General features: G+C 44.9%; 1 protein-coding gene across 1 annotated transcript; it reads right to left on the bottom strand.

Annotated features, from left to right (window-relative positions):
- Positions 1-2,587: 2,587 nt before the first annotated feature.
- LOC133923923 (ABC transporter C family member 4-like) lies at positions 2,588-11,249 on the bottom strand. Its single transcript, XM_062369233.1, has 11 exons — positions 8,839-11,249; positions 7,779-8,099; positions 6,926-7,012; positions 5,471-6,097; positions 5,026-5,190; positions 4,628-4,922; positions 4,021-4,235; positions 3,526-3,831; positions 3,369-3,432; positions 3,049-3,288; positions 2,588-2,919 (listed from the first exon to the last, which is right to left on the bottom strand). The coding sequence occupies exons 1-11, from the start codon at positions 11,014-11,016 to the stop codon at positions 2,819-2,821; spliced, it is 4,599 nt and encodes a 1,532-aa protein (XP_062225217.1). The 5' UTR covers positions 11,017-11,249; the 3' UTR covers positions 2,588-2,818.
- Between the last annotated feature and the right edge of the window lie 522 nt (positions 11,250-11,771).

Raw genomic sequence — 11,771 nt, 5'->3', positions numbered from 1 at the left:
GTTTCATCGGAGATGACGATCGGGCACGTGGCCACAGACATCGATGTCGGCTTCAGTAGTGTTTCAGTGAAACGAGGGAAGCATGGCGTAGAATACGGAAAGACTAATTCAGCAGTATGGTTGGTTTTGTAAGGGGTCATCCGAGGTAGCGGCAAAACAACAATGACTGCTTTTAGGTTTGGTGGTGACCGCAAACAAATTCAGGAACGAAGACGCTAGCGTTCCCAGAGATTTGCTATGAAATTTGAGAAACCGTTTGAATAGAGATGTTCATATATCCCGGGAACACAATGCTATGGCATAGTTTTGGGTAGATCATCGACTGAGAGGAAGAACGATCAACGGAGATGAGATGGATGATGGCTGCGATGTGCTGTGGTTGGCAATGGCGTCCTAGTCGTGTCGCTGCACAAACGGAGATGGGCTCCTAGAGTCACATAGAAGACTCGATGGGACACGTTGTGACGTGGTTGGTGCATCCATACAAGTTTTCGATTGACAGGGAACGTGAATGCAAATCCGGTGCGGGCGCAGAACGCGTCCAGAAACCGGACAGCGGGTATGTCGACCTTGATTGCGGTGATTTGGCTGCTCTACTGGCCAAACTGGTTGGTGAGAGTGTGGGGAACATTATGGGACATGCACCGGTGAAAGGGCTTGGTGATTTGACCTCTGGTCGGTCGGAAACATCAATGCCAATCAGCTACAGCGCGGTTGTCCGCGATGGCGACGACCATGACGACGTAGATCGGGCTTTGGTCGGGGCTTGGGCTTGGCTAGGAACTTAGTATGATGCTAAAACAGTAGTAAGGGAGGAGAAGAAGGGGTCCTCACCTTGCTTTGATGGTCGAGGAAGGAGGATTCACGGAGAAGACGACGTAGCGCATCACGGGCGATGGCGGCTCCGGCGAACAGCGGTGCTCCGACAACGCACGGACATGGAAGTAGTGACTTCTAGGGCTTGGGGGCGTGGAATAGGGGTAGGAGAGGGCATGCAACTCATATTTATAGGCCTGGTGGCGGCTGGTTGAGGCGGAGTCCAAACCGAATACGAATCGAATTCGAGTTCGAGTCGGTTACGGTTTCCTTTTTCGCAGCTCTCTATTCCGAGGATGATATCTCCATCGTCCGGACTCCAAATTGGATGTTTCTTGATTCTAAATTATAGTGCTCGAAAAGATCTACAACTTTGGTAGTCATTGGAACTTCTGAAAACACCATCTTGATTTCCAAAAATGCACCACAAGATAAACTGTTTGAACTCGGACTTATCTGCTCAGCACTGATTTCGGGGGCTATAACTCTTAGCTCCATTATCCAAAAGGGAACTTCCATAGGTTCAAATCGAAGCTCTCGACGAGGTCTACAACTATGGTGTTGTCAAGATTTATATTTGAGGCCGTTTTAAACTCTGAAACTTTATGAGAAGATGAGGCTGTCCAGGACTCCGTGAAAATTTACAGATTTCGTGGATCCTTTGTTGGGCCATCTAGAAGACTTGGCTAAGGGTTTAGACTTGAGCAAGATTGAGCCCAAAGACACTTTAGATATATCTAGGGTTTAGAAAAGAAATTTTTGCGGAGAAATTTGGATAGAGTTTGAATTTGAATTGAGTTTGGAGTGAATTTAAGAGAAACGAAAAATGAGGTTGAACGAGAATAGGAGTAGATAAGGAATTTGAATTTGGATTTGGGTAGAATTTTGAAAAAGATGAGAGATTGGTTTTAAACAAGGATTTGGATAAGATTTGAATTGAGCTGGAGAAGGATCAGGTATGATCAAGGATTGAATAGATTATGAATTCAAATATTTTGAATTCTAACCATTAAGATTCTTAACTTATTCACTACTGAGTTTTGTAAAAACCTTTTCAAAATATTTTTCACTAAAAACACCAAAGAGAAAAAAAAGAAAAAGATCTCTAATGTATTTACCTAGCTCCTAGCAAAACTCAGCATGCAATGCACACAAAACAATAACCTATATTGATTGATTGATTAAGAAAATAAGTTTCAAACCTGAAGCTATTCAATAATTTTGAAAAAAATTAAAAATCTGAAAATCAGAGTGTTACAAAATCCCTAGTATACTACACGGTGTTCCAGCTCGAGGATAAGCTACTTATCGAGGTGGGGAGAGATGTTATGAGCTGAGTCTACAGCCGCCATAATTGGAAATAGGGCCGACGGTGGGACATTAGCAGTAGATCGCAACTTCCTTTTTATTAGGAGATAAGTTTTGTATGAATCAGATTTGTTTTGATTAGGAAATAAAGTTTAATTAAGTTTCCAATTCAGCAAGAGATAAATTAGGTAAGTTAAGATTTAAAGGTAGATTTGGATTGTAATCACCCTCCTTATATAAGAAGATGCAATATTTAGACTAAAGGCAAGCGAAGGGTTATCCTCCTATCTCCTCTGTCCCTATCTCCCTACCCCTGTTGCTGATCTCTCACTCTCTATCTCGGCTGAACCTCCTACTCTCTCGGTCTTCTTCTTCTCCACCACAACAGAGAGATGAGGATACCAGCCTCGCCCTCCCGTCAACCATAACTATACCTAAGAAACGTACCACAAATCACAAGCCATAACAATAAATTATAGTTATCCATGAAACAGAATAATACATTATTCAAAAGTACATAAATATAGATGTGATTCAATCTCTAATTACTTCTAGAGCATATCACTAACATGCACTCCTAACACTGCCAAACTTCTAGATTTATTTATCCACAAGTTTCTCCATATGTACACTCAAGTCAATATATCAAAATGACTCTTATTTATGTCTTAAATACGCAGCATCATGGGTGGAGTTACAGGTTCGACGAGCGAGTGGCATACTCCTGAACCATCGCACCGAAGAGGGACGGTTGTTCGATCAACCTCAATGGTGCATCAAATTCTTTTACCAGGCCTGAACAGGAAATTGTGATATTTTAGAATAACATTCTGGAACATGAAATGCTCACATTCATCTTACCAGATCAGATATTATATGCAACAAAGAGTTCTACGAATAAGCAGCAAGAATGAAGAGATCTACCTGCATCCAGCACCAAAACTCTGTCACAGTCCATGACTGTTGGTATTCTGTGCGCGATGCTAATTATTGTACACGATGAAAACTCCTGTCGCGTGATCTTCTGAATCGTTGCATCAGTTTGGGAATCAACTGAAGCAGTTGCCTCATCCATAAATAAGATTTGGGCCTGCTTCAACATGACTCGACTAAGACAAAGAAGCTGCCTTTGGCCTACGCTCCAGTTCTCTCCGCTATCAGCCACTATGAAGAACCAAAGCAAAAGAAATGAGTGGAGGATGCAACCTATGCCAACAAAAATACAAAGCATAAAAACAGCATACCTGGAGCATCTAGTTTTTCAGGTTTTGAAACTACTACATCTTTCAGCTGGCAGCGCTCCAGAGCCTGAAATGATGTGAATTAATGCCCACAGCTAATTAACAAAGCGCATCCTGAAGGAAGGAGGATAAAATAAACTACACGTTAGTGACACAATACCTGCCATATTTCAGTATCTGAATACTGCCCAATTGGATCAATGTTGCTTCGAATTGTTCCTTCAAACAAAACTGGTTCCTGAGGAATTATGCCGAAGCGAGATCTCAGATCATGCAGACCCAGTGTGCATATGTCTATCCCATCAATGATCATTTTCCCCTCTGCAGGCTCAACAAGCCTGAACAATGCCTGGATCAAAGTTGACTTGCCACTGCCTGTCCTTCCTACAACTCCTATCTTTTCTCCACCATTGATGCTTACATTAATGCCTTTCAGAATTAGAGGTGTATTTGGTCGGTACCTAACCTGAAATGATAAAAATGGTGTGTTCAATTGTTGTAATAATCCCTAATGGAAACAGAATGTTTCAATGCATTCTCCCCTTTATTGAGTCCAAGATAGATCAGAAGTTGCCAAAAATTTGTGTGGAATATAAGTTTTTTGTACGGTATGGGGAAAAACCCAAAGGACAAGAGTAAAATAAGAACCGCTAACCTTTAGGTCCTTAATGTCGATATCTCCGTGAGTGGGCCAATTCGGAGAAGGAAGATGGTCTTCTATTTTCCATGCCGCCTCAGAAGGAAGAGTGCTGAACTGATTTACCCTCTCCACAGCAACCATATCATTTTCTAACATACAGCTAATGGATATTGCAAAGTACACCAGAGAATTGAGGGAAAGGCCATACGAAAGAGACATACCAACAAATTCTGCAACAACATAGCAGACATCAGTTCCTCAGGCCTATGAAAAGCTCATGATCATAAATCTAAAGAGACTAATTATCAGCTATACCAATTTAAAAAACATTATCATTGATCATCAAGCAAAAAGATCAAATGAGACATAGCAATCATGTATATGTCTTCAAAACCAACATCCAGGCAGACTAAAAGAACAAAAGGACATAACTCTACCATTTTAAATTCAAAAAGCATTACATTATTCTTGGATTATTGGTTTCTGATTAATGAAGCTGTTAGGGGCAAGCAGCAATTGGTACCTTTCTCCTGAGATTATATGGCTCTTCTTTTTACGAACATATATGGCTACTTTTCTATGCTAAAAGAGATGTCAAATCTTATATATACTCAATTGGTACCTTTCTTGATAAAATTACTGGGCAAGCTGATCATGAGAAAAGCAGTTATTGACAATACGAGTGTTCCAATCAGCTCCAGTCGGAACCCAAGCCATTCGTTTGCTGCATAGTTGTGGAAGTACATGCGCAAACTTGAATTAATTTTGTCTATATTCTCCTGGAAAAATTCTTTCTCCTTTTTGAAACATCTTATGGTTGTAGCACCTAGAACAGTCTCTGAGAAGTGATCAATAACTGGTGCATTTGTTACTCCTTCAAGTCGAGTTAACTCCCGAGAAGTGGCAAGATAGCGATTCTACAGAAATAAGGAGAATATTGCAACTTACAGTAAGAATTATGTTTTCCATGAACAAAACTAGCTAAGGTGTATGAGATGAATTCCAGCAGTCAGAGCATACCCTGTACCAAATGTTCAATAGTAGAAGTGGAACTACAGCTATAACTGATGGCCAAGCGACCTGACAAGTAACAATTATGGTGCTGAATACTGAAATGTACATTGAAATTGTCAGACCAACAAAAAAGGCCAGCACGACATCAATGGTTGTTTGGTCAGATGATGCCTGAAAATAGAACAGGGATATACCATATCAGTGGAAGAATATCACTCCTTCCAGGCCTTAAATTAAAATGTACACTTTCTTTTATAAATCTCAGAGAATCAGAGTACAAGCAGTACACACTAAACAGTTTAGAAGGTCATACTCCTTGAACCTATGCTAACATGGTTTAGAATTGTTTTCACCAATTCAGATTAACAAAGGGGCATTAAGGTTTTCTGAGGAATGTATATTCAATTCAGAAGTCATCCTAATGAAGTTGTAACCAAATGAAAAGATTTACCCGACTGAGAATCCTTCCTGAAGGAGTGGTATCAAAAAATGACATTGGAGCACGCAGAATGCTGTCAAACATCTTTTTGAAAAATATCTGAGCTGTTTGAAGTCCCAAAACTGTCTCAAGGAGAGTCTTGATTACTTGAAGGACTATTGAAAAAACAGCTATAGACACATAAACTCCAATGAATAAGGATGGGTTAAATGGAATGCTGCCTGACGTTTCGTACGATAGCCAATAGTCGCTAGCCATATCAGAACCTTGCCATATCAATGCAAAAGCAAGCATGGCCCCAACCCCCCACCAACCCCAAGCCTCTGTCATGTATAGCTTGTACACTCGCCAACTCACTTGACCACTCTCCCTTTTCTCTTCTTGTATGATCTTCGAAGTGGCTCCTTCTATGTCTGGTGCAACGACCAGCTTCTCACCCTTTCCAATGGATCTGGAGCGAAGAGAAGGGATTCTAATTACTGCAGCAGGCTGAGAATGTTCTGTTTTCTCTAATTGCCGGCTTTGATCCACCTGTTCCATTGAACTGTCATGAGCAGCAACAAGAGCTGCAAAATCTGAGCCTGCTTCTAGTAACTCATCATACTTTCCCGACTGCATGATCATACCATCTCTCATGACCTGCATATTTCCACATGGGCAAAAAGGATAAAAGAGTCATGTGTCCAAAATCTAGCATTGTGTCCAAAAGTCTCTGTCAAAATACAAATGTCTCCTAGAAGGAATAGATAGTGATGAATTAGAATTAGAAATGTGATCATTCTTTTGCTGAATCAACTCCAATCTTTAGACATTTCAGGTCTACAAAAGAACAAAACTATGATATGGTTTTATTGATTGTATCAGATAATCGTTGGAATTTTGCTTGCAACTTTTGGGGGAAAAAAACTTCTTGCTAGATACTCATAGTATCAGAATATGCTGATAAGTAATGGTATCAGCAAATATCTGTGATAGAGCATACATGAACAGGAACCAAAATAGGAAGAGTAAATTTCGCAAAACTACATATTTAAGAGCATTTATCAAAGAACTACAGATTGAATGCCGGTTTTTATCACAGAACTAAGATTTTGTGACCTCCCAAACTAAATCTGCAGTTTTGTGATAAAATTGGCACTAAATCTATAGTTCCCTGATAAATGTCCTTACATCTTTGTGTCACTACATGCGGGGCCCAGTTGTCAGCAAACAGAGATGGGAAGGGGAGATTGTAAAATCTGTAGTTTTGTGATAAAATTAGCACTAGATCTATTGCTTTATGATGACTGTCATTAAATCTTTAGTTGTGCAATAATTTGACCAATCTATCTATAGTTTTGCGAAATTTACTCAAATAAGAATTGACATCAAGGCCAATTGTTGGTAAAGCTTTCTACACAAGATTTTTTTCCAAAAAGAATGCATATCGCCTGACAAGTTATTGCAAGGGTGTAGCATCTAACTTACAATTATATTGTCCACATTATGCAAGAAATCCACTTGGTGTGTTACAAGTATGATGGTCTGTCCCTTAAGTGTGCCCCTTAGACACTCCTGTAAAAGAAAGGTCACTGTTGTAATGGCTGTACAAAATATCGTGGTTAAACAATCATGCTGTTGCAAAATAAAGATAAAAATAAGAAGTACGGTTCTTTTTCCATCAATGATTGTAATACATCAAGAGAAATCAAGTATCATTTCATCCTTCCAAATCCCATTAGCAGCCAATTTAAAATTCATTTATTTTTGTTTGGAACAACATAGAACCACATCATTCATATGTATTTCTCAAGTATTTATCCCTACCGAAAAATCACCTCTTTCATATCAAATTTGAGAGAGGAAAAAAGAAGAGTTCAAGACCATCATAAAGGGCCAAAATTATGTCACTTGAAAACACCCTTGACTATACAACTTATGGAGAGCTAAACCTGCTGAAAAACAATTAATTGGACTAACTGTCATACACCATTTCCCGTCACTACTAATTTAATAGGTACGGATTAAAAAACTTAGTTAATCACGACATTAGCTTATGTCTAATGCATAATTAGTATTTAGTGCAATATATGTGACAAATCTACTGAGAAAAATTGGTTTTATGTCACAAAATAAGTATGAAGAACAGCTTAAATTGGATAATACCATTTTTAGACTGGATGTGTTTCACCTATTTTTTTATGGAAATAGTATAGCCTCTCACAAATTACAATCTTTCTTCATTCATTAACAACCCACCCAGCTTGTAACAACTTGAATTCTGCAAACAATGTTGTAAGGGCATATATGCTTGAAAATTATTAGAAACCAAAAAAAATACCTTAAAGATATTTGAACCAGTATGTGCATCAACAGCACTGAAGACATCATCAAGAAGATATATATCACAATTTTGATAAACTGCTCTGGCAAGCTGAATACGCTGTTTCTGCCCGCCACTGAGATTGATTCCTCGCTCTCCTATTTCAGTCTGGTCGCCAAATTCCATCATTTCCAAATCTTTTTCGAGGCAGCAAGATCGTATAACTTCTTTATATCTTTCAGCATGCATCAGCTGTCCAAATAAGATATTCTCTTGAATGGTTCCATTCTGGATCCAAGCAGTCTGTGCAACATATGCAGTGCTCCCACATACCCTAACCTATACAGAAGCAAAGAATTAAGCAAACAGGCACAAGAGTATAAGAAACAAAATAGTGTACAGGTTACAGTATTTATCTGGAAAATGCAAAACATGCTTCAAATCATATAACTGTATAGACTTTCTAATGCTTGTTCTATGAATTTGCACTAAGGAAAGTTTATCGCAATGTTATGCTTTGTGGGAAGATATTTTTTTTGAGTATATATCATGGCTTATCCATCATGAACAAACTTCTTTTACTTCATAGAATGTTCCAGAAAGCCAACAACGGAAGTCTAACCATAAGGCACATAATCAAAAACTACTAGCAATTATATCAACGATACCTTAGTCAATAAGGAAGTTTCAAGACAGTAAGAGCATGTCAGTCTCTAGACATAAAAGTATTTTTTCCCACACAATTGGAAAGAAAACCTTTACACTACCCAAAATTGGAAACTGGCAGTAGAATTGATGGTTGGGCGTTCAGTCAAACATTAAGTAGACTTAAAGCAATACAGATCATGTCAGACCCAGAGAGGCATTTCATCAAACATATGGTGGTTGTACATCCGAAGGGCTCCAGACTGGTATGTCAAACGAAGCAGAGTACCTTACGAGTTGGATTGGCAATTTAATTGCATAACTTCATCCCTTCCAACCCAAACCAACGAGCAAATGCATGTAACTGTTGCTAATGATGTATGGCATGTTATTGCTGCTAATGATGTATGCTTTGTAATAGAATATCACACACCGTGCCGGAGACCTTCTCCATCTCCCCCATTATGCAGGACAGCAGCGATGACTTGCCGGAGCCAACCATCCCGACCACCGCCACAAGCTCGCCCTTCCTTACCTCCACGTTGATCCCCTTCAGCACCGTCTCCAGCACCGGTGTCCCTTCCACATCTTTCTCCTCACTTTCGTTGTCATTGTCATCGTCCTCACCCTCTCCGTTCCCTTTCTTGCCCCTCACGTCCCACGCAAAAACGCCGTCACACACCCCCACAACCAAATTGCCTGCGCCAATGCCAGTGTCATCCACGCGCTCTACCACTGAGTCATCGAGCTCCGCGTCAAGCAGGTACCTGTCAAGCCTGCCAAGAGACACAGTTGCCTGTGTCACAGCAGCAATCGCCTCGGGGAAGCTCTGCATAGGTCCATCAAGCATTCTGAAGAACGCGGTGGCCGTGAACACCTTGCCGGCGTCAAGCTCGACGCCAGTCAGCACGCACGTGCCGAACACGAGCACGGCCATGGCAAGCGGCCCGCTCCAGAGCACGACAGTGTTGGCGCACATGAAGTACATGGACTTGGCTAGCCACCCGAGCTCGGCCTCCCGGAGTTCGCGGATCTTGTCCCCGAACATCTCCTCCCACGCCTGCAGCTTGATCACGCGCATGTAGTTGAGCAACTCGGTGATGGCCTTCATGCGCTCGTCGCGCTTGCCGAGGAACTTGAACTGATACTCCAGGTTGCGCTTGTTGGCGAGGGCCACGACCACGGTGACCACGGCGATCGCAGCGACCGCAGTGAGCACGGCGGGGCCGAGGTGGGTGTAGAGCAGGGCGAGCGCCACGGCGATCTGCAACGGCATCAGCCACAGGCTGTGGAGCTCGTGCGTGACGTTGGCCACCTCCTCGGCGTCCACCTCCATGTAGTTCACGATCACGCCGGCACCATGCGCTCGCCGCGCGCCCGTGGACAGCCGCAGCGACTTGCGGTACACGGCCGCGAGCAGCGCGGCGCGGATGCGCATCCCCAGCTTCTGCCCCTGGAACTCGTAGTGGTGCGACGCCAGCGTCTCGGCCGCCTTACCGACGAGCAGGACGGCGACCATCTGCAGCCCCTCCGTGACCTCCCCACCGTGGCGCACGAACTCAACGAACCTGTCCACGAGCGACGGGCCGATGTACATGACCGAGAGGTGCGCCAACCCCAACACCGCGGTGAACAAGAATTGCGGCCAGAAGGACCGCAGCAGCGCAGTGAGCACCGGGCGCTCGGCCTTGGACCCCGGCGCCGGCGTGGGCCAGTTGGAGACGAACAGCGCGTACGCCAATTCGGCGGTGTCGGCCGGCGCCACCGGCGGGACGTCCTCTGCCGCAAGCGCCGCCCTGGCGCCCTTGGCGATGAGTGGATCGATCCAACCAAACGTCGCGAGCGAGAGCCACGAAGCCGTCGCGTACGTCTCCTCCGCCGCTGCGGCATGGTCATCGGAAACACCGGTTGCCGCCGCGTCGCCGAGACCGGTGGATCCAGTGACCGAGAAGTACAGCAACGGGAGCGACAGCGCTAGCCACGCGAACGCGAGCGGGTCATCGGGGACGAGCGGCTCCCCGGCGGCGTAGCGCGCGGCCGCGCCCCCGGAGAATAGCGCGGCGAAAGCCCCCGTGCCGAGCCAGAAGAGCCTGAGGTGAACCGGGTGGGCCCGCACCGCGGCCTTCTTCTCTGCCGCGATGACCCCCGTGGCCGCGAGGTGCGCGACGGCGTGCGCGGCGAGAAAGGCGCACTCCGCCGCGACCCACACCGTCCTCCCCCGGAGGCGAAGGAGCGCGAGGACGAGCAGCACGAGAGAAACAGCCGCGTGGGCCGTGGACGCCGCGAGCGCGAGCCCGTGCCGGAAGCCCCCGCTGCGGGGGCGCGGCTGGTCGGTGGTGGTGGTGGTGGGTTTGTCGAGGAGGGGCTCCCGCGCGTGGTAGTGGAAGTCGAGGCTGCTGCCTGTGGTGGGGCGGCGGGAGAGGCGGGCGCGGAGGGCGAGGGAGAGTGCAGCGAGGAGGAAGAGGAGGTCGAGGGCGGCGAGGAGCGCGCGCTGCGGGCAGGGGGAGAGGAAGAGGAAGGCGAGGCGGCCGGGGATGGAGTGCGACGGCGGCGGCGGGGAGCAGGCGGTGGTGGAGAGCCACCACGGGAGGGCGGAGGAGGAAGCTGACATGATGGCGGGTGGTGGTGGATTGCGTCACATTCGGGACGTCGCCGCGGCGTGAAGATGCGGCGGCGTGGTGGGTTACTTTTGTCGGAGAAGCAGAGGAGATGGGAGTCGCCGGACTGGGTCCCACTTGTCGCGAGGCAGTAAATGATGTGACTGGCTCACCGGGCAGTGTCCTCTGTCGGAACGTGTGGACTTGTGGGGACGTCGCCGCGACGTGTGGACTTGTGGGACAGTACCGGCGTCGAACTGGACACCGATTCCTCCGTCCGGCCGGCGGAACCGTACCGGCGTCGAATTCACCGTCCTTTTTTTGACCGCGCGTTTTCTTTGATTGCCTTTTCGTTTCTCCAATTAACCCCGAAAAGTTCCGCGGGGTGGTGGCCAAGCTTAAGAGCGCATGCACACGCTAAACAGCAAGCCAGCTCTGAACACGTAGCAAGGAGAATAGGGAGGTAGTTTTGTGTTGGTGACGGGATATATAATTATAATTAATATTATGTATTTTATGTATTCTGTATATCTATAAAATATATACGAGGATCAATCACATCTTACTCAATACGGGACTAGTCGGGGTTGTCAAGGAGTAAGTTATGCAGATGATATACTTGAAAACTACTCGTTCCAGATACAGAAGATATCACCTATTTGAGAAAGATTCATAGATATTTAGGAGCCTAATTATCCGAGTAGAAAGTGAGATCATTTCCTGATTCCCTAACTATATAAGACGGGAAGAGGGATATGTTCAATGCATC

Source organism: Phragmites australis, chromosome 7, assembly GCF_958298935.1.
Source record: "Phragmites australis chromosome 7, lpPhrAust1.1, whole genome shotgun sequence".
Classification (NCBI taxonomy): Eukaryota; Viridiplantae; Streptophyta; class Magnoliopsida; order Poales; family Poaceae; genus Phragmites; species Phragmites australis.
This window is presented reverse-complemented; position numbering and strand designations above follow the sequence as displayed.